General features: G+C 41.1%; 2 protein-coding genes and 1 long non-coding RNA gene across 7 annotated transcripts in view; 1 reads left to right on the top strand and 2 right to left on the bottom strand.

Moving 5' to 3' along the window:
• LOC306822232 (guanine nucleotide-binding protein G(s) subunit alpha-like) overlaps positions 1–24,987 on the bottom strand; it is a 103,164-nt gene that overhangs the window by 74,869 nt on the left and 3,308 nt on the right. The gene's annotated exons all lie outside the window — the stretch shown is intronic.
• LOC306823178 lies at positions 323–3,626 on the top strand. Its single transcript, XR_013778981.1, has 2 exons — positions 323–555; positions 1,555–3,626. It is a non-coding gene; the product is annotated as an uncharacterized lncRNA (long non-coding RNA).
• On the bottom strand, positions 1,807–24,888 carry arhgap40 (Rho GTPase activating protein 40). 5 transcript variants are annotated; one of them, XM_079342585.1, is made up of 15 exons: positions 24,678–24,888; positions 14,850–15,073; positions 13,152–13,372; positions 12,504–12,585; positions 11,760–11,908; positions 10,991–11,156; positions 10,603–10,694; positions 9,936–10,013; positions 8,517–8,676; positions 7,504–7,586; positions 6,422–6,628; positions 6,012–6,155; positions 5,633–5,784; positions 5,413–5,468; positions 1,807–4,872 (listed from the first exon to the last, which is right to left on the bottom strand). In XM_079342585.1, the coding sequence occupies exons 2-15, from the start codon at positions 15,052–15,054 to the stop codon at positions 4,766–4,768; spliced, it is 1,902 nt and encodes a 633-aa protein (XP_079198711.1). In that variant the 5' UTR covers positions 15,055–15,073; positions 24,678–24,888; the 3' UTR covers positions 1,807–4,765. The 5 variants fall into 5 exon arrangements, with proteins under 5 accessions (XP_079198711.1, XP_079198710.1, XP_079198708.1 ...); XM_079342584.1 differs by lacking the exon at positions 24,678–24,888 and adding an exon at positions 17,686–18,018 and having other exon boundaries at positions 11,760–11,905; XM_079342582.1 differs by lacking the exon at positions 24,678–24,888 and adding an exon at positions 17,686–18,017.

The following is a 24,987-nucleotide window of genomic DNA, read 5'->3' as shown; positions in this document are numbered from 1 at the left end:
AGAATCATTACAGACCTTAGTGGAAGGATTGCTCATCAGAGAGGTACGAGCAATCGTCTTCCCCGGACTTGAGTTGTGCCCTTATGGTTTGTGGAGACCAATCCTGTTCATCTGGGGATGATTTACTACCTAAAAGTATCAGTACACATTTATTTTCGTCCATACAGTAATTTACACAGTGATGAAACTGTATTTTAACCTGCTAATCAAACTTGTGAATCACTCGGACACTCAAATTACTTTTTATCACTGATTAGCTCAGCAGAGTCTTTTTAATCTGTTATACTCTCCCACTATACAAGAGCATTTATTATCCATCCGCTTCCTGCCTCACTTCAATACATCATTAGAGTCTAAATCTGAAACTTTTTTGTGTTCAAACTGTCTCATCAGCGGTCGAGCCTCTGCAGCTGCTGCCAGGAGGGAAACCATGATGGCTGCCACCGAGTGAGCACAGGAAGAGGCTTCAGCTCGCACCGTCGTCCCTCATCAACCCGCTCGACTCCGGTCAGCATGGCACAGAGAGACAAAAGAAGAAGAAGAGTGAGGGGAAATGTGAGGGAAGCTGTGAGTGCAGGTTGTGATTAGTTGTGAATGAAATGCAGCCGCCTGATTGGTGGAGAGAGCCGGAGGTCAGGCATTCTGCCAGCAGTCCATACAAGGCTGCTGATTGCTTTTCATCCACTGATTACAGTAATTTAGATCTGCAGAGGGCCAAAGGGGCCCGTGTCTGCCAGCCTGACTACTGCTGCTGCTCAGTTTTAAGGGGAGGGGGCTGCAGTTTGGTGCATTTATGCAGATTTTAGAGTCATGAATGACTGAATGAGGCTGAAAAAAGAATCAAACAGTGTTTACCAAGAAAAAAAACATAAAGGTGTTGTTTGAAAAGATACCATTTATGTTGTCTGTGCTGACAGAAGCTAAGTTAAGTGTATAACTTGCCTTCCAATATCTTACTTACCAATAAATAGTTTGTTTCAGATTTAAATCTCTAAATTGTATTTTTGTTTCTATCTCTGTTGCCTGCCCATCAACTGTGGGTGTAAATTTGCATTCTTGAAAATTCCAGCATGAGCACATCTGGTATCATTATACAGATGTTAATCAATGTGCTCTGTCCATTCATTAAATGGTGAGGCTGACAAAAACAGCAAAATCTGTTCTTTTACATGGAGATGTAAAACTAAACTTGTCAAAGATTTTCTCTTCAAATCTACATATCCATCAATGCTCATTTCAGAAAAGTAACCCTTGTTTTATGCAAAGATGATTACCCCCTCTAAACTCAATATTGATTGAAAAGTCCTCATCTTGTTATCAAATGATTTAAATCGCATATTGAATCCAGAGACTAAACACACAACCATCCCTTCTCCTCATCAGATTTACAAATTGCACAGCTTTAAACTCTAAATGTTGTAAAAGAAAGAAACTACAAATGCTTTATCACACACCAGTTTCGATTCTTTTGTCTTCAAAGCGGCTCTTTGGACACTCTTAGACCTTGAATAATCAGAGTTGATGAGGCAGTTAGTTGGTATTGTTTTTTTCCAGGACCGATGGTGATGATTAATCAAGGAGCAGCAGCGGCCTCTTCACCCACACACATTACAAGGTTAATCTCTCTGGCTGCAGAATAAAAGAAATACTTCACCGCACATTTTCTCTGCTTACATTTATATGTGTGTATGTTACTGCTCCTTTTTTGTAGATTCACAAGACGGATGAATGATGCTTTTCTTGATACCATCTTCCTACCGCACCCATTACCCCATATTGAACATATAAATCATGGTAAGGACAATATTAGATTTACATTTATTGTGGAAAAAAAAGCACATTTTTCAAACGTGTTTCTTTCTACAGCAGAGACTGTGGTGTTTTCACAGAAAATTAAAAACAGTGACTTGTGTAAAGGGCATAAATATACATTCTGACGTCTGCTTTCAGGCGTCGAAAGTCTTCATGAGAGAAGCCAGACATTTATGAAGACATTAAGAGATCCATAACTGTTATCACAACAGACTTCTGTAAATGTCCATCATTTTACCTTACAAAGTCTCCCTGGGTAGTTGTACACATAACACTGGTTCAGAGATATTTTCCCCATTGGAAGCTTATTCTGTTTCTCACGCACACACAAACACATTCACATATGTACAAATACAGTCAATAAAAAAACAGGTGTAAGAGTATGTGAACTCGTGCCCCTGTTGTCCATGTCTGTGTGTGTGTTTAGACAATAACGTGTCCATGTGCTCGCTTCCTCAGGAGTGTTTGGGCTCGCCCTCTGGGATTTTGCTTCAGAGGTGACCTACTTCTCGTGATTGTCAGCAGAAGGCAGTTTCATCAGCTCGCTTTGTGCTGAGGCACTGAACTGTGTCCGGGACCCTGGGACATGCCGATTGGACCAGTGTAATGAAGCTCATCACACACATGCATGCACACGCACACACACACACACACACACACACTGCTGCCACCATCAGGTCCAGGACAGCAGAATTTATCACGTCCATTTTTTACCTCCTCCCTCATGAAGGAAATGTGATTGCTCGGCGTGTTTCTGATGCACATTACGGTCCATCATTGGGAAGGTGACAGAGATGGAGCGAAGGGTGCTGATGGATGTCAGCGCTCAGACCGTCGGTCTACTGAGTGGAGAGTGTGCGACTCGTTTCCCGCAAAATGGCCACAGAGCCCCAACATGGCTCCGACTGCGAGGAGCAAATGGTTCACATGTGACGAAGGGCACGAGGTGTTGAACACATTCATTTACTGCTTGTGTGTGTTTGGAATACTCCGAGTAGTAACATAATGAAACAGTCCGATTTTCTTTTCACTTTGAGTATAAATGAGAAACATATTTACAACATTTATCTTACTGTAATGTTTAAGAGGAAAAATGGAACAAGATCCATCAAAAAACGATGTATAATAAGAAATATGCACAAGAACACTGCAAAGTAAGGGCAACTGATCACAACACAGTAATAATGAACTCAGCATCATCTTCACACTATCCTAAAGTCTGTCTAGCCTACAACACTCATCAAATACAGAAGCAACAGTGGTATTACATTCATATAAATAACAATAATCCTGTTACACCCCCAGAGAGTCACTTCAGCACTTTGTGTGTTTAAAATGAGAACTGAAGACCAGCTTCACTGTGTGTCCTCAACATCTCCCTTTAGAGGTGCAGCGACTGTCACACCAAATCCCTCAGTATATTTAAAAAAAAAAAAAAAAAAAAAAAAACACACTTTGAGTGCTGTTCTATTTAGGTAAGGGGTCCTTGGAAGTCCATGGATTGTTTTTTGTTATATTGCCCAGGAGAACACAGGGTTCACAGATAAGAGAGGAGCTCATCCTGGTGTTGTTCCCTCTTTGAATGGCACGGAAGAAGAAAGGGACGGACACACAGAAATCTTTTTTTTCCAGAGACTGAGAGCTGGAATAAAAGGGTCAACAGGGAGAACGGCGAGCGGAGGATGAAGAGCAACGAGGAGCATCGGTCATCTGATTTACTGATCAGTTAAGAAACTGAGCTGAGAGCCAGCTCCATTCTCAGGTTAGCTTGTGATGTTTTCATTAAATACTGGATGATCAATCATGAGGACATGATGCAAAAAAGATTTCTGTTCAATGAAAACTTCATCCTTTCACTTTGTTTACATCTTATTCGTGTCAAATAAACTGGGGCATATGAGGTACCTGATTTGTAATGGTACATTTCTCCTGTATGTCGACACTTAAACGAGTTTCTTTTAGACTTATTCATGACCATGTGCATGTTTAACAAAAGTTCCAGACAGCTAAAGCAGCTGGTGTTATTAATGGATGAGTTTGCATATTTAGATTTATTCGATCTGAAGGAAGACAAAGTGAGACGACCATCTTCTAGTCAGATCGTCACTCAGAGCAGGAACCTGAATGTTGACTATGGAAACACAGTCTACGTTTACCAATGTAACCTGGTTTCTAATGTGTTAGAAAGATTTCTTAAGTGTAGTTAGAAACACTGATTGGTGTTTGCACATGTAAAATCACTGTTGGCTTTCAGCAACTACAGCTCCCATAAGTCTGCCATTTCTATGCTATACAGTTGCAAAACTAGAGCTGAAGTTGTCTTCAAGGTCACAGATCAAATTTTAATCTCAGGAACAATGCTGTCCCATGAGAAATAATATACTAATTTAGGCAATAATTTGGAAAGAAATATGTGTACCATGGTTCTCTTCTCTGCAAAACACTAACGAATGAAACTCACAACACGCATCACATTGTCTAGCTGGCCTGAGAATGGGGGGAGGGACTTGATTCCTCTGTAGCCAGAGGTGCTCTGCATCGCCATCTGCTCGTCAGGGTCTGAGATGGAAAAAAAAAAAGGCAAATATAACCGCCCAGCCGTTCACTCTCGCCTTTCTTTTCTGTGCAGCAGGTTCTCTGTTGGAAGTAAGAAGTCACGTCAGCAGTTTTTTGCTCGAAGCCCCGCACTAATGCAGGAGAGAAAGGATGGAGAGAAGAGAAGAAAAGAGGGGAGAGAGAGAAAGGCAGAGGGCAGAGTGTGTTCATGTGATCGTTGACAGTTTTTCTGCTCCGGGCAGATTCTCCATCTATCTGTTTCTGCTTCCTCCATCTGTCTCCTGCTCGCTTGTTGCTCCGAGGAGGAATCGAATCAGAACAGAGGCCTGAGTTGATATCATCTTTTTAAGGTCCTTCCTTTGTCCTTCATCTGCAAAGTTTTGAGCCAATCTGTCCTTCACAGCCCTCTGCTGGCGTTGGGTTTCATCTTGATGACCCACTCTCCCCCGTGGTTACTGTTGTACAGATCCAGAAGATGTGTGTCTGGATCCAAGCAGTGCTCACCTGCGAAAAACAAAATGGATCAATACAAGGCTATACTGTTTACTGTTTGGGATCATCTGACATATATCAATTCTTTTTTAATTTTCATGGTGAAATACTTCTCCTATTGTTTCTTCATTTTATAAATACTGGTTGAACTTTGAATAAAAGAAAAATGTCCATCCTTTGTTCTAAATTCAACTCAATGTTAAATTTTGTTTTACAGTCAAAGTTATCCATTTGAAGTTGCATGAAACAAAAACAGGAAATCTTTACAACTAAAATAAGGAATTTTTGCCTGAATCCCAACTGTAGTCATTAATCTGGACTCAGGTAGGACTGTATAGTTTCAGAACTGCTCTGACAGTTGTCAGCTCTCCTGTGAGAGCACAGACGTGTGTAATAAGCATTTATCTGCTCTGATAACTGCAGATGCACTGCTCCTGTCTCTTTGGCTTATGCACAGATCATTACATAAGACTTTGTACCCTCATCAGCTCAACGAGCAGAAAGACATGCAAATGTCACAGCAGAGGCAACAGTGCAGCCACTAACTCTTACCTATGTTTCCTCCCACTTCATACAGAGCGCAGTCTGGATGTGTCACCGAGCCGTTTCTGTTGACAGACAGATAACACCTTCGTATCAAACTGCAGAAACTATTAGAGGCCAGAGTCAAACCAGTAGCTAATCATAACTTATAACAACTAAACAGAGGGTTGCTTTGGATATTGATGTTTCAGGCTGGCACGTAACCGTAAGTGTCACTTAAGTATCCTACCTTCGTGTTTTTCCCTTTCCGTTCTCGGGGCTACGGAGGCACTGGCGGTGAAACTGGGCAAGCAGGTCTGAAGCTCGGGAGTTGATGTTCAGTTTGAATTCCATGGTACCGCTCACCTGATCCCCAATCTGGATCTTCACTGTACGGCAGGGCTAAAGACAATAAAAAAGATTCCAGAATAATAATTAATTGTTCTAACTTTGGACAGTTGGGGTTTCAGTGAGTCAATGAGAATTTGAGCCTCCACAGCTATGATCAGTGAGTTAGTTTTATGTCGATAACTCTTTACAGATACTTGTACTTTATATCGTATGTGTATACGGACACAATAATAGAGATGTGAAAGTATTGCTGTTGTTAATTGATGGTAAAACCTCACCTCTGAGGTGTTTTTATCCGGTTTCTCCCGGCTGTCTGTGTGGATCTTCCTCAGCAGGTTCTTGATGCGGCGATCGTAGAACTGGTAACGCCTGTTACTGTTTTCATTCATTTTACGCACCTGGTTCATGAGGAAATTAGGAATCTGGAGAGAAAAGAAAGTATGATTTAACATTTGTTATATGTGTGATATTTTAATCAACTCATGCCAAGGAACTTGATTGAATTGGATGACAGGACAAATTTTGGGGGTTTTGGGAAGCTTGTTTAAAAAACAAGTTTTTTTAAAATGAATCTAAAGAATAGGCTAAATTCCAATACTGTTTTACTGATATTTCATTTCAGACTTGCGTCACACTAATATATTTACAGTCCTCTCCTCTTGAGGTTGAATATGAGGGGGGGTCTTACGGTCCAGAGAAGGTCCTGGTAACGAATGAGAAGCCTCATAACATCAGCTGCCTTCTCTGCGTGCCCTTTCTCTGCGCCCTCCGTCAGCCTGCTGGGGACGGCCTTATGAAGGAAAAGGTTTGGAGCCATGATGGTGGCCACGGCCCACAGGTTCATCCTGTTCTTCTTCTCCCTGGAGACCACCTTGCTGAGGAACTCCAGGAGGGCCTGAAGGACACACATGGAGACTTGTGTTAAGATTCTTAAAATCAAAGCTAGTGTGACATTTTAGAAAGAGATGTTTTTGTCACGTTCGATGTGCCCTGCATGTTGAACATTTCATTTCATGCGGAGGTTGATAGATACTCTCATTTTGAACTAAAAAATGTGCAAATGTAATGAGAGCACTTCTGACAGGGAGAAAAGTGGATATCACAGCGACTGAATCATCTATAACACCTCTACTGAGAAGAGCGTTGATGCACTGTAAGTTTCAGCTGCCTCCACTGGAGTCAAAGTAATTAGTTCAGGTGGGTTATATCCTCCTGGATGCTGAAAGCAGAGCTACCTGCACACTATTGTCGGTGAAAGTGAGTCATGGTTAATGCCTGTGGTTGCATAACGAGACAGAGTGCTTAAAATATGGATTCAAAACAACACAGTACATTAGGAAACAGTGCTTCGCTGTGTGAGGTTTTTTATAAAGTTACATTTGGATGAAGTGCTGATACCAAAAGAGGAGCATGTAGGTTGTGTAAAAAATACCATTGCAGGATTCTGTTTAAATCTTTCGGTAGTTTAACTAGAGGTCAAGGTAATTTTTTTTTCTTTCAAACTTAACTTATAAGTTTCTCCTGGAAATCAATGATTAACTTTAAGTGCCTCCATAGTGAGGAAGCCTTCTTAAAATGGATTGAAGTACTAGTATTGTGTGGGCTTGTGTGCCTAAAATTCTACAATTACTTAGAAATGTGTAATCCCTGTGTTTGAAAATAATGTCCAGAACATGTGTTGGCATGTTTATGTAATGTAACAAATCAGACTGTTAAAAGGGCATGAAAATAGCATCATGGTGTGTAAGTGTGTGGTTATTGAGTGTGCACCTTCAGTGTGTTCCTGTTGGGTTCAGGCAGCAGCAGGATCAGGAGGTTCAACATGTGGAGTTTCTGCTTCAGGTCTGTGATGTCTGGAGAAGGAGGGAGCAGAGGTTTAATACACAGACACACACACACACACACACACACACACACACACACACACACACTTCATTTCCTCAGACTGTGACTTAGAATAATGGGAAACCTGAAGATTAATGACATTGTGACAGGCAGCCATTAAGTTTCTTAGAGCTTATGTCTCTGTGGTCAAACATCATTCATCACTTAGCACCGACTCTCTGAACCCTCTAAACATCAGTGAGCCATCAATCAGAATATATTATTATCAATCCAGACTATTTTGGGTGAAAAATTATGCGGATAGGACTGTTCTTTAGCTCCGCTTTGTCACTGTGCAAGTGACAAAGGGTAAGGACGCCTCTCAAGAGACTATCATCTTGTTCATCTTAATGTGGATTTGTGGAAGATAAGCATCACGCTGTCATCGGGGTAAAGAGTCTGAGGTAATTATCAAGTGAACTCTGCTGAGTTTTCTGAAAAAGTGGGCACCAGATTGTGAGGTAGAGGAAGAGAACAGGAATTGTTGTTTGTGTCTATTTCAAACAGTACGTGAATATGCAGCTGGCGTAACAGAAACACAGTGCCAACATCAACACCGCACCTATCCAGCAGTGACGTGCGGTGTGATTTATTACAGGTGGTGTCATTATGTAACTGAAGAGGAGACGTGTAATTAGGTATGTCTGACTTGGTACTGTTTGAAACTGAAAGGTCCTTCACCTAAACCTCAGACATAAGCTCCCCTCCCACATGACTGAAATACAATGTGTCTAAATGGGACACCTGAAGTGTTTGAGTTCATTACAGGCTAACAATAAACGATTTCTGTAATACACGTTCATTTGGGAGATGGAGCTAAAGCAGCAGGTGTGTTTACAGCCTGAAATGCTAAAAAAAAAAAAAGCTCAAAATAAAACCAGTAAAGAAATGTCACTGACCTCTGACGGCGCTGAAGGTGTTGAGGTACTCGGCAGTGAGCAGAGGAGCAGGCAGTTCCCTGATAAACTTCTTGAGAAGTGCAGCAGCGTCGTTGGGACTCACCTCGTCCCAGCTCACCTGCCCTGAGTAGAAGTTTGTCTCAAAGTTCTGCTGCAGCAGCTGCAGACAAAAACACAATGAGCGACAATCAGAACAGGACAAGACACATGAACTGTCAGAGTTAAATTCAAAGGTACACTTATCAGTGAATTGACCAGCAATGCATCACTTTCAAAATGTTGAATTATTCTTTAAGTCGAGGTTACTTCAACACACACACGAAACCAATGAGTCATGACAGAAGGATGTGACATATCGCTTTCATAAATCAGGATGTTTATACTGTAGCGATACATTCTTTAGTGACAAGTATTTTGAATGATGACATGAAGATATGAGGAGATGCTTGTCACCCCAAGAGCTGACATGTCTCTTTGTTAACTCACCATCATCAGTGTAACTCTCCACTTGACTATGTTCATGTTAACTACATAGGCATGAGCTCCCAACTTATTTCCTAACCACACCATCAGCTTCTATTTTTGGTTGAGGCTTATCACATTGTATGTGCACTGGCATTAGTGGTTTGAACTTTGGAATTTGAATGCAGTTCCTTCCTCTGTTTGTTACCTTGAACAAGGATGTTTGTATGAATATGTTGTGACCTTTTTACAGAAGGAGACTTCAGAATATCCAGATGTAACAGATCCTAGTGGTGCTTGTAGTTTGGGACAGACAATAAATAACAGCTGGGCCACAACACACACTGTGTACACAGTGTTCACAATATGCCTCATTTCACAACTAGTTCTTATGATAGTGGTAAAGATTTAAAAATGTGTTTATGCCAACATTTTCAATCTACTAATATCACTTTAATGTTAAGATTTGTTGGGGGGTTTTTTTAAACTTTTTTTTAATCGTAGTAAAAAAATATTTAAATTTTTTTCCAAGTATGTGATTGGTCTCTTTTGTTGTCTTTCTGTTGGTTATTTCTTTCCTAGTGCTAAACGGCGCCCTCTTCTGTCTGTTTTAATGAAATCGATTTTCCTTTTAATGTGCCAATGCTCAAATGAATTCACGACCATAAGGCGTTAAAGGGCAGAAGCTGAAAATGTTTTAAATGATTTTCTTCATATTCATATTTTTCTAAATGTCAACAGTAGTTAAACTCAATGAAGAGGTTTGATTTCCCTGACTGCTGTCAAACTTCTGACATTTCACACTGTTAATAATTTGCCTGCTTTGAAAAGGTAGAAGTCACGTTTTCAAACTGCCTGTGTTTAAGCAAAACATACAATAAAAAGGGAAATTGTTTTAATAAAATGATTTCGTCTCAGCTTTAATTAAACAAATAGGTGTTGATCCAAACATTGTACCTTGATTCTGGACTGAGATCCTGGAACCCGCAGGATCCCCTCTGAATCGACTCCTTTCTTCTCCAAAAATGACAATAACTGCAGAGAGAGAGAGAGAGAGAGAGAGAGAGAGAGAGAGAGAGAGAGAGAGAGAGAGAGAGAGAGAGAGAGACGCATTAGCAGAGAGTAAGGCTTCAGCAGATAAGAATCTCTTGCTCACCTCTGCTGGTTATTCTCAGTAACTGCTGTTATGTACAGGGTGTGGTCAAAGCGTTTCACATTCAGAGGACACTGTGCTAATTAAAGAGGAGGATTGTAGGCTTAACAACATACTGAACAATTAATGGTTACAAAAAGATTAACGATGGGGAGTTGATGGCCTATTGGTTAGATCATACCCATGTACAGAGGCTATCCACTTTTCAATCAGACTGTATCTACTGTCCTATCAAATAAAATAACTCTTTGAGGAAAGAAAGGGAAAGGTCAAAGTTAGGGGTAAACTATCATGTTGTGCTAGAGCAGGGCAAAACAGCAGATCTGATATATAATGACATTTTATATAAAGTTCAAATGTCCTGTCCAGGAGGAGCTGTAAATGTTGTAATAGTTAACATAAACAGAATCTATAAACCTACATTTTCTTTTCACCTATTTGAAAGACTTTCTGTATTTTTAAAAATCTTACCCCCTGCAGGAAGAGAGGAGTTGTCGTGTTCGGCTTTATTTTCTGATCGTTTTCCAGCAGCGTTGCCAATGGTACTCCGAAGAAAGAACTCTCTGTGACAGACCAAAGTGTCAGTCAGGTTTCATCTGCCTAACATATTCATGAAGACACCGTTCTACTGAGGTAATATTTTCTTTTTTGTGTGTGTGTATGCCCACATTTATACTAATTACTTATGAGTCGATATACTGTAAATGGAGTCTGTCTAACAAAACCTGACCAAGAAATGCAAAGATGAGTAAATTATTAAATAGGTAGTAAAACAAATAGCAAAGCTGTCTCCTTCGTGAACATTTCAAAATGATTGTTTTGTTGTATCTATGCACCCTTTCTGTGATTGATGCCGTACCTGTGATTTTTCTCTTGCCAGTTTTATGCCTTTTGACCTCCAGCTCTAAGAGGTCGCACAGCGCCGTCATGTCGATGAGAGCCAACTGACGCACCTTCTTCATGTCTGTGTGGGAGAGATCCTGAATACGAGTCACTCCGAGACGGCACTTGGGACAGATGACCCGCTGAGAAGGTGAGAGATTGGAAGGAGAGAAAAGTGAGGACAGGGGGATTGAAATTGAGCACATGGAAGTGGAGAAATGTGAAGAGATAAAGAAAGAGAGAGAGAGAGAGAGAGAGAGAGAGAGAGAGAGAGAAGGGGTGGAATAACAGAGAGCCCAGAAAAGGAGAAAAATGTTCATCGTCAGTTATATAAGTCTGATTGTAATGTTGTCCCCTTGATTAATACTTGTTCATGGAAATGGAATGATCGTGTTTAAAAACTTTTAATTCTATTGCCAAGGTGCTTTATGTGCTCGTAAACACAAACACTCTGTTGTTTGTTGCTACTTTCCTTTATAGCTGATCCTACTCAACCCTCTTATATAACAAAGAAACGGGCTGATTGAAATGGCTTAAAGCAGTATTTCTGTGTGTTAAAATAACTGCAGATTGGCACTTGTGTAGTAAAGTAAGAAAGTAAGATGAAAAAGGTGCATTTAGAAAACACAAGCAGAAAAAAAAATTGTATTTCCCTTTAAAGTCACATTACCTTTCCATTCAATGAAGTTGATAGAATGATAACAAACAAATAAGAAACCTGGAGAGATTAGGACAGAGGAACTTACCGGTAAGGTGCCATCCTCTTTCCTGCGGAGGATTTTGTTCTGTGGCAGTTTGGCCTGTTTGAGGAAGATGACGGCCTGTTCACAGTAAGCCACATCAGTGATGAAGAATTCTTCTTTGGGAGCCCCACACTGATGTTCTGGGGTTACTGCTAAGAGGAAAACACACAAACTCAAATATTTCAGTTCACTTAAACAAAAAAACCCACTAAAAATAAAAACCTGCCAGGATTCTTCACCTTTTTCAGGGGAAACACCATTTTGATTCTCCCCAGTATAATCTTCACTTTACCTGATCTAAAATGAACATTTGTTGCTGCTTTGTATCTGTATATGCCTAACAACAGCATGTTTCACTTTAAACATCAACTTCAGGAAAGTAAGAACATGATATGAAGACTTTTTGATTTATTTCAAATATATTGGGATTTGTCTCGTGAGTTCTGCACTCAGAAGAGGAGGCTCTCCAGTGACTGTATGCAGAGTCAAGGAGTTAACCTGGGATTAATCTAAACAGATACAGAGATACCTAACTTTGTTTGACTTATCTGACCACTGCAGGTATGATATACTTTAACATATTTATAAACCAATAGTTAAACTTAGAAGTATTTGCAGAAAACTGGAATCGAAGTGTAGATTTGACTTATTAGAGATGATCAAAAAAAGAGCAGCTGCCAGCCTTTACTTCTTTGCCCTCGTCTGTCTTTAACATGATGTCATAAAAGCGCTTCCTGTAGTTCTTACCTGACAGTGGTGATTTGTTAACAGATGCCATGCTGTCTTGGGCTACGTCTTCACTTTGCTGGCCGTCAGGGAGATGGTTCTGCTGAGAGAGAGGATGAATCATTGTTACAAACACAAATGTTTTTGTAAGTAAGCACCTTAAGTGTAAAATACCAGTCCTGTAATATTTTCAGTACCACAGGGAATACAGGTAATGTTCTTCTTGTTCCCTGTGGTGATGGTCATGGATACAGAGAGTGTTTCATTTGATAACAGACTGATAAGGATCAGAGGAACACTGTCTCTATTCCCCTCTGCGCGCTCTCAGGCTGACAGTGAGGACAAAGCGTGGCCTTTAACAAGACAGCTCAATACACTGGTACAATAGAAAATCCCTCACTGTGTACTGACAGTCATCATTTTATATTTTACTGCATGCAGCTTTGATTTGAGACAGATTCTGCCTGCTGTAAACTAGATAAGACAAAACATCTTTAAAATTACCTTCAGCTTGAAACTTGGATAAAACAAAGAGAACCAAAATCTGGAGCAGCAGTTACATCCTTTTTTAGTACATTTGAGTCTTCCACACGTGTCATCATGTCCTTTGTCTGGATTACATCACAGCAGCAGGAATTCAAATATTTGCAAACTTCTAAAGGTCCTGACCTGTGCGATAGGTGAGTTAAAGACGTCTCGCACGTCCCGCGGTGGCGGTTTGTTCCTTTTACGAAGGGACAGAGTGTAGGATTCTAGTCGACGCTGGACGGCCTCGGCCTGGGTCCGGGTCAGAGTGGACAGAAGCACAGCTTTCTCTACATCATCGCCGTCCTCGTTGATGAGGTCTGACAAACCAGCATCGGCCAGCCACTGCTCCTCCTGTTCCCCTTCTGAGACACATTCGTACAACGTACAGTGAATGATACAGAAACAACAGAAGATGACAGATAGCGTAATGCAATTCAAAATGCACAGCATTGTTATCATTAACCTATAGTGCGAGGGTCTCACAGATTAGCTGGCTGTTGTTTGTCTGAAGTTTGTCTGAAGTTTTTCAGGCCCTTTTCCATCCTTTCAGCTTTATTTGGACAGGAATGCAAAAGTGTGACAGGAAATATGTGGAAGAGAGAGTGGGGGATGACACGCACCAAACTGTGTCAGGATCAGTCAGGATAGTTGCCTCTGAACATGGACCACCTGCTCTACACACTAAGCTAAAACATAAGTTACTGCTTTCTAGATTCAAGCAAGTAATTGACAAAATAACAATAAAAATGCAAGAGAACTCTTCTTTAAAATCACTTCTTCAAACTCAGAGTTATGTGCTGTCACTTATTTAAACGTATCCATTATCTCTCTTTCCTTTCTTAATTGTAAAGCTCGCCAGTTTAATGTCTGAAGGTAGGGAGAAGTGAGCTCTCTGCCTGGTGCTTGTTGGGTCACATGAAGGACATTTAAAAAAACAAGTTATTATAATAATAATAATAATTATTATTATTATTATTATTATTATTATTATTATTATCATTATATTAGTAAAGAATAAAGTAATACATTGATCACTAAGAAAACATCAGTAGCCCAGTCCAAACACGAGTAAATGTCTGACTGAATCTGAATCCATTATAGCTTTAGAGGCTGTTAATGTAAAATAGAATATAAATGTATATAGAAATATAATATATCCTAATATAAAAGACAAACTAGACAGTAAAGGTAACTGTCAGTCTTTTGTAATAGTAGGTATTGGTTTGTTGTTTCCTTTTATTTGCATGGAGTTCGGAATAGTGACAGTGTGGTTGTGCTAGTTTCAGTCAACAACAAATCTCTGCAGAAGAACTGGTTTGTGTGCTGCAGTCTATTTATATTAGAGGATGTGTTCATCTAAATAGTGTTAGCACTTCTTGGAGACTACATACGGCAGATAATAAGCTCTTATTTAATAAAGCGGCACAGAGTATTGATAACCTTTTCAAACTAATAATGAGACCCTCCTACATTTCTAATCCTGACTGCAGGGTTTACTCATTAGTGAAGAAATCCATTAAGAGACAAAGGGATCTATTAAAGTGGAGATGCATTGTCATCAAGACAGCATTCATGAATGGATATTTGGCTTGCGCCGTACATAAAGTACTTCCTAGTACAAAGAGTTTGATTGTGTTACCATGGTGATGAGCACTACTTTGCTGCATGAAAGAAACCTGATATGCCGCCATGGCAAATGCATCATTTCGTGGATGATCTCAGCGGCATCTGTGCTAAACGCTGATGGTTTAACATTCTATACGACAGACTCAGACGATATGCATCACAGCTTTCTCCATCAATCCATTAATCTAACAGTTCAGGATAATCAGCATTTACCTTCTGACTGTTTGGAGTCTCTCCTGGTGCAGTCGAGGTCTGTGTAGCCACTCCCCTGTCTGATGGTCTCAACCTCACTCCAGAACGAGTCCAGGCAGAGTTTGTCCGGGTGCTGCTCCTGATCCTGGGAGGATGCTGAGTGCGTGGTGAGCGTGTCTTCAGCAGCTGCCTGGTCCTGCGGGCTGGCCCAGGGCTCCACGCTCATCTCGGTGGGGCTGGGATTTCTGGTGCAGACATACACACACGTAAAGAAATCGCAGGCATGCATGCAAACGGACTGGCAGAAACACAAAGACACATACAAACACAAGAGGGGCGGTGAGGACGGAGACGATGCAGGGACGATGGATCAGCGGGGGGAGCCCAGAGAGCAGGGCAGACAAAAGGAGAGGGATGGAGGGAGGGCCGGCGTGAGGAGAGCGATGGCGAGTGTGGACACAAAGGGGGGTCTCTATTGTTCTTGCAGAACGTGGCCTGGAGGCAAAGTACCCTCTAGATCCACTAGATGTCACTGTTAGGCTGTGGGATGTGTTTCCAGATGGGCAACACCCCTCTGAATGAGTTAAATAAATATACCCCACTAACAATGGAAGACCTAACCAGCAGTGAACACTTTCAGATAAAGAAATCATCAATCATCTCGCATTCTTTTCTGAACTCCAGCAAAGATTTGCAGCCATCTTTTCCTGTGCAGGACTCAACAAGGAGGATACTGTTCCCTGACAACAATGGGACACACTCAGCTGCAAACACACGCTCAGCCTCTCGCACGAAAATGTGACCTTGTGATCAGAGACACAGGAAGTGGTCAGCTGACTCACTTCATCAGTGTGTGGATCAGTCACATTCTCTGTGTCAACAAACCTCCAGAGACATACCGACACCATATTTGTCGTTATCTAAGGAATGCCAGATGGCACGTCACCACAGATTGACATGATAGTTGCTCGATGTATCAGAGCTCAGAATAGCTGTCATGCTTTCAGTTGTGCCGTGAATGAGGATGTTTTTCAATATCTTCTTAAAAACAGGCCCACAGCATCTACGAGAAGATCAGATCGGGTTTGCTCCACATGAATGCTTTGCTCCATAAAACCCGTTCAGCTGCTTCTTAGATGGTAACGGGGATAGTTGAGAGTTTCAATGGAAACATAGTTTAATGAACTCTGTTCTTACACAAGGATGCCCTTTAATAAACTCTCTGAAGGGTTATAAGACCATGCAAAGAGTTAAAGCGCTAACTTAAGCAATGAAAGTGAATCCAACTGGAAAAAAATCACTAATTTAAGGAGAACATCTACAAAATATCATCTGGATCGATTAGTTTATGTTTGTATGTATTTGTTTATTTGAGCAGTTGAAATTCTGCTCAAAAGGAGTGGGCCAAAGCAAAAGCTTATGAGCGCCCACCCTCGAAATAATGAGTGCAGGTGAAAATATACTTTGTATGTTTTCAATGCTGAAAAGTCTTCATGTTCATTGTTGCTGTCAAATGTTATTAAGTAAGTAGGTCCTGCCTTCTATCTGACTGTTCACCTATCCTCTGAGGTAACACTCCACTATGCAAACATGGTATGTAACGTACTGAGACAGTTCGCTGTAGTCCCATCTATCATTTCACTGGATGGCGTCCAACATTTTAGCGGTTTTCGAAAACATTTCAAGAAGTTACTTAATTGATCCAGAAGTTTAATTCCCTGTAGAAAATGATCAGATCTGTCCTGTCTTTGAATTAGCATGGACTCTTTCTATATGAAACTCTTTTCCTCATTCAGTCGATGTTGAATCAAGTGAAATCCAGAAAATGTGCATTTGAAAAACGACAATCACTTTTCTCATTTGTACCACAAGGATCCATGCAGAGTTTCTTTTAAAACAGAACCAGTATGTTCCTGTTTTTGACTCAACACCACACAATAGGGAGGTAAAGATGAAACGTGAGGCAGTAAAAAAACGATTCAAAGGTGTCGAGGTTTGAATCGCTTCTCTGAAGAAATGCATCGCAGTAGTATGGTGAAGCGTCAGCAGCTGTCGAGCAGAGGAGGCTGCTTGTAATAAGCAGCAGGCGCTCTCATGGCAGTGGAAGCATTTTGGCATTCCAAGGCCAGAAAATGAAAGACCAAAAAACTGTGTGCAAATATTACAACAAGACAGAGAACTTCACAAACAGCACAACCAACATGATGCAGCGTTTAATCAACAGCACAATGAGAAGCTCCGATCACCTCCACACTCTCTTGAAAGAAATCGTGACAGAATCGATTCGTGAATTCGGTACCTTGAATCGTATCGTGAGTTGAGTGAATCGTTACATCCCTATACCGGGCATTGATACGTTTCAAAAAGAGCGATGCAGGCTATCATTTATCTTAAGCCGGGACATGGTGCCCAACACCTGCTATGCTCATGGAAAAAAGACACCAAGGTCTGCAGACAGCTGTGTCACAGCAGCAAGCTCTGAATCATGCAGATCAGCGCCCACGTCAAATCAAGTAAAAGCCACAAGATCTATAATTAGTTTGGAGAAACGTTTGTATGGAGAGCTGTGTGACATCCCTGCAGTTACTGAATGTTGTTTTCTTCAAGACACAATCACCAACTCAGTCTTTGAAAACAAAGACCCTGCTGTATAATCTAAACATAACAGTACTGCAGGGGCCTTGAATGGCATGTTTATGTTCTGATGTTGCACTTCCCTCTCAGGTTATTCCCTGTATTTATAATGTACATGGTCCCACCAACACAGCGACACACCAAGCACACAGTACTCAAACTTTTACACAAAAACTTTGGTGATTTTCATTTGTTCTGACCCAGCTCCTTCTCACACACATACCTGACTTTCTGCTTTTGGGAGGAGGACTTCGCACGTTTGCTCCTCGTCGGACCTTTGGTAGGACGGAACCTGAATCGGTTCAACCTGGTGTGTGGAAACTGCATGTTGGACTCAATCCAGCTCACCATTACCTCCTCTCTGCCTACCATATCCACAGTGCTATCGTAATCCAGGAATTAAAAGTCCAGCACAAAAACCCCCCTGGCTTTATCCAGTCCTGGTGGTTGGACAACATGTGAGTGTAATGTAAATCTGTTGGCTGCTTTAGTTTCTCTGCGCGGTGACAGGAAGTGCTGTTGTAAGACTGCGCGGCGTGTTTGTGAGCTGAGTGGAAGCTGAAGCTGGAATGCAAGAGGGAGTGACGACGTTCTGAACACCAACACATCATTCACACCTGTCCCCTCCCGCAAAGCGTGGAGGCGACACGCCCTGCCTGCATGCCTGATAGCCATCTTTCTCTCTGTTCACATGACACTATACATAAATTAGTTAAAACACTCTGGCATCGTCACAATGAAAGTACTTGTTCTAGTCATGAGGCAATGAGCGAGGAAGCTTTGGAGCAAATAAGTGAAACCAAATAACATTCCACGATGAAACGTCAGACACTTTAAAGAAAGCTACACACAACTCAACTTGAGTTGACAAAGGCGAGACAACTCTTCAACTCTTTAGTTTGCTGTCGCTGTGCCAGTCGACATGAAACGTAATCAAACAAATCAAAGGATGACAACGTGCGCTCCAGTTTACACTGCAAGTTGCAACAGGAAATCCCAAATCAAACACTACATACTTGTTGAGAGTGACAAATGGAATCATGCCTTACATGCACGAAAGGCCCTCGTGCCGTTCACTCTGCAATGCTAGTTCAACTTCATACCTGACGGCTGACAAACATCTATCAGAAGGCTGAGTGAGAAGCACATTTACGAGCAATAAAAGAAAGTGCAACTGGTTTGTCAGCATTGCCCCTTACCCAATCAATCGGACTCATCACCACTTTGTCCTCCTTTCTTGTCATGCTGATAACAGGCTTAGCATGTAAACAGATAGTTACACCGCCTTGTATTGGAGAAAACCTGTTTCCCTTCAACAAACGTGAGCATCTTTGAAAAGCATGCAAATACATGACTCTGTTTAATGACTCTCGCTCTCTATGAAAAAACTATACAAACGGCTTGGAAGTTAGTAATTATGCAAATTTACTGAAACCTGCGTTGAACTCACTAGGAAGTCCACAGTCAGCTAATTCATTCCATGCAGTTTGATTCAGCTTTTTTTTTCTCCTTAAATGTGATTGGAACTTCAGTGAAAGACTCATGAGACTCAAGACTAAATATGACCTTTAATAAGATTACCAGAGCCCTTAATTACTGGATATTCCTCAAGAGGGCAGGTCACAAACAGGAAAGAAGAAAGCTTTGAATCTATTTCCCGGGCTTCTTTGTTCAGCCTCAAGTACAAAGAAGAAAAGCAGCATTGTCTTCTTCTGAATGTTGCTTTTAATATTCGCCAGAAGGTTAGCTCAGCCACAAAGCAATTCACATGCTCCCTGCTACGACGGATCATTAGTGAAAAAAGGCCACAACTGCAAATGTCAGACTGCAGCTGTTTTGTTTTTCTTTTTGAAAAGTGCTCAAATTAAAATGAAGAATCAGCAGGAAATGATCCACTCTAAGAAAGGAATGGGCATAACATCTAACGTTTGCCTTCCTATTCAGCTGCACTGTGGGAAATAACACAAAGTAACCTCGACCAATGACTATGGTGAAGGTCTACAATAATCTACTTGGAGAAGTGGCTCCTGTTGAAAGCATCAGTGTTTAATCGTCATTGTTGGACTCCAATTGCAAGCCTCTTATCCTGCAGGATCTGGAATCTGTCCTGTTATAAATCTAAACAGAGAGGAATGTTTTGAATCACAGCATGTCTCCAATGACATTAAATTGCATTAAGAAAAAGCCAAACATTGTAGACTCATTAACCTAAACCACCTGTAAAACTAGTTTCCCGAAGCAAAGTATGGAGCCACACAAGTATTTCATTGGACAGCTTTACGCTGAACCCATTCCCAGTTTCACTTAAGATTAGAGGAGAATTTTAATCCACATCAGCCTTAAACCCCCTAAGAAAACAGCAGCAGCAGAGGCCTGATCCTACCTGGCCTTGGCCCGTGCGATGACTCTGCCCGAGAGCAGCAGCAGGGCCGCGGAGCCGGCTCTCCCCCACGGCATCCTGCTCCAGTCCCCCCCAAAACGGCCACGAGCTGTAGGAAACAGCAGCTGCCTGCCCCTGGCAAGCTGTTTCCTTGTCGTCTCTTCAGTGCCCAAATACATTAGAACAGAAACAGTCTGACTGTGAGGGTAGGCAACGTCACTATATCACATCCTGGGGCAGGAAAGGAGGTCTGCATGAGGAGGGGGCCGGGAAAAGAGAGGAGCTGAGGGGATGAACAGCTGATTGAGACGGTTGGTTGACAAGGCTGGAGCTGGGTGTTGAATGTTTGAGGCGAAGGACACAACAGCTGCATGCCCGGCTGGCTGGATGTACTGCCTTACTCTTAGGATAAAGTTACGGCGTGGCTTCATCATTTCCATCATTTGTAAAAGGTGGGGGAGGAGAAAACATCCTTTATAAGTGGCAACATGCCACTTAAAAAGGCTGCACTGAGCTGAGACAGATGTTGAGTTTATTGTGACATCATAATCTGCCTTAAAGTAAAATTTCAGAGAGATTTACTAAATTTGTCTCATTAGGAGAGAGCTTTAAGAGCTCAGCACTAAGGATTGGACTTTGTAACATGGCAGTGCTTGGTGAGCTTACAATAACAACAGGTCTATACAATGTGAGCTATGGCACCAAACTATGTTAAACAGGGACACTTTTATCTGAGTCGAAACAAATGTGATGACGTTTATGGGGGCATTATATTGTGATAAATAATATACTCTAAAAATATGACCACTAGGCTTCAATAGCTAACTACACATTAGCTTTTTTTCAGTTAAGGAACTCTCATAATGTCCTTCTTGTCAGCTCTCTAATACTATAATATAATACTGTAATATGTTTGAAATAACTCTTTGACAAATGATTCCACTGAAATTGAAGCCTTCATTGTGCCTACTGCCTAGTTAATACTTTACAGTCAATTTCATCAGTGTCAGAACAAAATCAGAGAAGCAGCTTCAGTCATGAATGAATTTGAACAACATTTAGAAAGGCTTAAATAAAACTGGTCTCTTCTCTACTGCTCTGTGAAATGCTGTAAATCTGATGGTTCTCTGCTCCATGTGGCTGGTGTGTCAGCCCTCTGGCGTCACTCCATCCACTCTCTAACCAGATCAACAGATCAGATTAGGGATACCACAGGGATCCCTCCTGGGATTTCGCCTTCCTTGCCAGCTCTCTCTTTCTATTCCTTAAATAACTTTACTTCGCTGATGACCATGGTTTCAGACCGGTCTAATTACCATCCATGAATAGTATACATCGATGAGGTCTTCTAAATGTTTTGACTTACAGTAAGTCTCTAAGCCACTCTCTTACCCCACACATTAAAAATCTTCCTGGTTAAACCACAAAAACTGCTCTCCTTTAACCTTACGAGATTGTCTATAATTCAGCGATAGCCATTCTTTCCCCTTCTTTCAGGTTCTGACATTTTCTCCACTCATCCCTGGAGTCAAGCCCTCCCTCGCCTCCCGTGACAATCCTCCTTGGCCCACATACATGCCTGGAGGAAAGAGTAGACAGTAGAACGTGACTGCACGTCTCTGTGTGACCCTGCAGATGGAACGTGACAGCCAGATTAGCCTCATGCCCTGCTCATCCACATCTTTGCACACAGTACCTGTGTGCAGTGAAGGAGCAGCAGAGGTGAGTAGAGAAAGTGGAGCAGAGTCGAGCACAAGAGACAGAATAAAAACAAAAAGATAAAGGAGGTCAAATGGTGACAGAAAAGGATAAGGCCGGAGAGGAAGGAAGCTGTGGGGAGAGGGAGCTGAGGCTTCTATGGCTGGCTTATAACGCATCTATCGACATGAAATGTTCTTCCTTTATAGTAAAACACTTTGGATGTTTGTAACTAAAGAAGGGCAGCAGTCAGGTGTTCTGCAGTGTTTTCGCTACATGTATAACAGGGAGCTCGCAAACGTTTGAAAAGGTTTTAAAAATATTACTTGTGATTTTGTAGTTTTTAAAGCCACAGCACTTTGGGATATTATTAATAATCCGAAGAGCAGAGATTGTAAAGTTTTAAAACAAGCTGTATCAAAAAGTAAAACAACGTCATAAAAACTGATGACCTTGTGCCAACAGAAGAGTATCGACTAGAGAAAATCATTTTACATTAAGCTGCTTATTTTCATGCCTGAGGCCATTTTGAATACACTAACTTTAAGAACAGATTATAGCCATAAAATGTCAACACAATAACCATATGTTTCACTTCATTTTTAAGTAACACCAATTAAGTGTCTGAAATCTGGGGGCGGCAGTAGGTCAGTCCTTAGGGACTTCAGTTGGTTTAAGTCCAGATGCAGACCAAAATATGGAAGATGGTAGCACTGCTGAGATGCCCTTGAGCAAGGCACCATACCCCAACTGCTCTGGCGCTCCCTGCATAGCAGCCCAACTCTGACATCTCTCCACCGGCGTGTGTCCACAGGTCCTGTTTGCACCTCATTTCAAAGCACAGCTGAATACCAGCTTATAAATGCTCACACGTGGGCGCCCAGAAGCACACAGAAACAAACCCGGCGTATGTGTGAAGTGGTGAATCATCAGCTGCTGAAGCTCACTTAATTCAGCTGAGGTAAGCTTGTTTTAAATGATCACAGCACTTTTTAAAACTAACCAATGAAAATAAAGTGAAGTGCAGCTCAGCTGTGAGCAGTAGAGTCACGAGCATAAAAGATTTTTAGGTGATGAAGAAACAAGTCATGCATGTCGGGGGATATTCCTCTTACACATGGATATGGCTGTGACGTAGCCATTAAATTCTTGCAGCGTTCCCAACACAACATGGGTGGTTCAGCTCGTCTTTATTTATGGCTGCAATGTTTGGTTCATTAATTCCTCCGAGAGGTGTGGTTGAACCTGTTCTGAAAGCACAGATAGCTAAGTAATGAGCTGGAGAAAGCGTCATGTATCTGCTCATAAAACAATTTGATTCATTGTTTACAACCCACCTTGGACCATCAGTACTCTTTACCTTCATCATAGATAGGATAGGAGGGTGAATTTTATTCTATTAGGGAGAAAATAAGAACTTCAAAAAAAGTTGGATCTTGCTCAGAGTTCAATAGCAACACTGACTTAGATCTGCTCAGAAAGAACTAATGGCTGGTACAAAAGATGAACAGGCTGGATTAGTGTAAGAAGGAAAACTTAAAAATCTTACAGGCCTGATGACCAAAGCTAACCAAGAAACAATGTAATGTTTGACAGTGAAATCTTTGTTCTATACCTGCAATCCACCTCTCATGCAAATCATGACTGCCACACCTCACTTGACATTTTAAGCACTTAATAACTGCATTTGCAGTCAATGCTGACAATAAAAAGTAGGAAGTAAAGCAGTAATCACGTTTTCCATTGAAGAGCTATAAATAAATGCCTGACCTTGAAACGTCACACGAACATGATCATAAAAGGCATTACAAACAATTGAAACTCGACCTACGGTATGTAACCACATCTCTTCAAATGATCAGTCAAAACAACTTCCTTGACCGCTGCTCTTTCAACGAGCCGTTTCGCAAATACTGGACTTTAACATCATAGAATAACTACTTATTTTTATCATGCATCATTGAAATTGTTATTTCATGTTTGACTCAAATTCCCCTCTTTTGGAACAGATTTCATGCTACATAAAACCAAAACAAACACGTCCTCACCTAAACCACAGTTGTCAGCTGAGCTGTGCGGGGTTTAAGCTGCTAACGATGAAAGCTGACGACTTGTCTTATCTCAACCATATGGAGCAAAAGTGGATTACAAGAGCAGTCCTGCTTTGCACCGACTCTTATCATTGGACTTGGAAGCATCCAACCCCAGTGCTTATTGGTTATTGTCTACTTTCTCTTAAATAGTCACATAGGCTGTTTATCCTCAACAATGCACAGTGAAAGTTTGGTGAAAAAACTCAGATTAAAAATGTCTTAATCAACATTAATAAAAAAAGGGGGGCCACATCATAGAGCATGCCCAAAATAACAGTATCAATCACTATATTTTGCAGAAAAATAATGATGTCAATATTAATGGGAAAACTATATCCAAAATCAATGACCTGAACTGAATATTGCAACTTAAACCAATCACTCCATTTAAATAATTTAATTTGCTGATATGAATTGAAATGGTTTTTTTTTTCTTAAACAGAGTTTCATGGCTTATTAGAATCTGTGTAAATTGGAATACTGATATATTTTTTAAGGTGATTTAGAAACTGTTTCAACATGAGTTCATAAGTAAAGACCTCAAGTATCATGCCCCACATTTATTGGGCACAAAATTCATGAAAAAATGAAAACAATAGGCTAATATTACTCCGTTTTATTGACTATTAAATATCTGTATCAGCACTGCAAAAAAGCAAATGTTGGTCGGGCTGTAAAGGACACATACAAATATGATTCCATACAATATTACTGTACATATATCCTGTAAAATCTTTGGAGATACTTGCTTTCCTTTAAAAACAGGTAGACGATGCACACTGCTTCACGTGCAGACACGCCCATAGCAACATCACCTTAGCAACCAGAAACGCTTTCAACCCGTACCTTATATCGCCTACACACACAAAACTACACGATTTTAAATGGTGTTGCCTATGTTTCTATGGCACATCACATGTACAGGTTTGTCATATTTATCAGTATTTGATATTACAATGCACAAATGTGACACATTGACAAATAGCATAGCAAATAAAGTACTTTACTGGAGACAAAGGGTTCTAACAGAATCACTGCACTTACCTGGGGAAACACCGTCGGAACCTCTGGCATTTGAGGGCTCGAATGAGCGTAACAAAAGGTTTTTTCCATGTAGGTACACGAACAAACAGCAGGGATGCAGATGGTACAAAAAGAGAGAGGTAGAGGAGCCCTGCCTTCACAAATGACAAGAGACAAGCTGCTCCACTCCGCTATGTTCACGTTCAATCTTCTCACCTTGCGCTTGACGTCATCACGCAGCCTCCATAACAACAGTGCCATATGACCACCGAAAGGTTGTTGCAGTTTGGCTTGGGTTTTGGCTGATGCACACAAACACGAAACTCAAACT

This window comes from Symphodus melops (genome assembly GCF_947650265.1).
Source record: "Symphodus melops genome assembly, chromosome: 4".
Lineage (NCBI taxonomy): Eukaryota > Metazoa > Chordata > Actinopteri > Labriformes > Labridae > Symphodus > Symphodus melops.
Note: the sequence above shows the minus strand (reverse complement) of the source record. Positions and strands in the feature narration are given on the sequence as shown.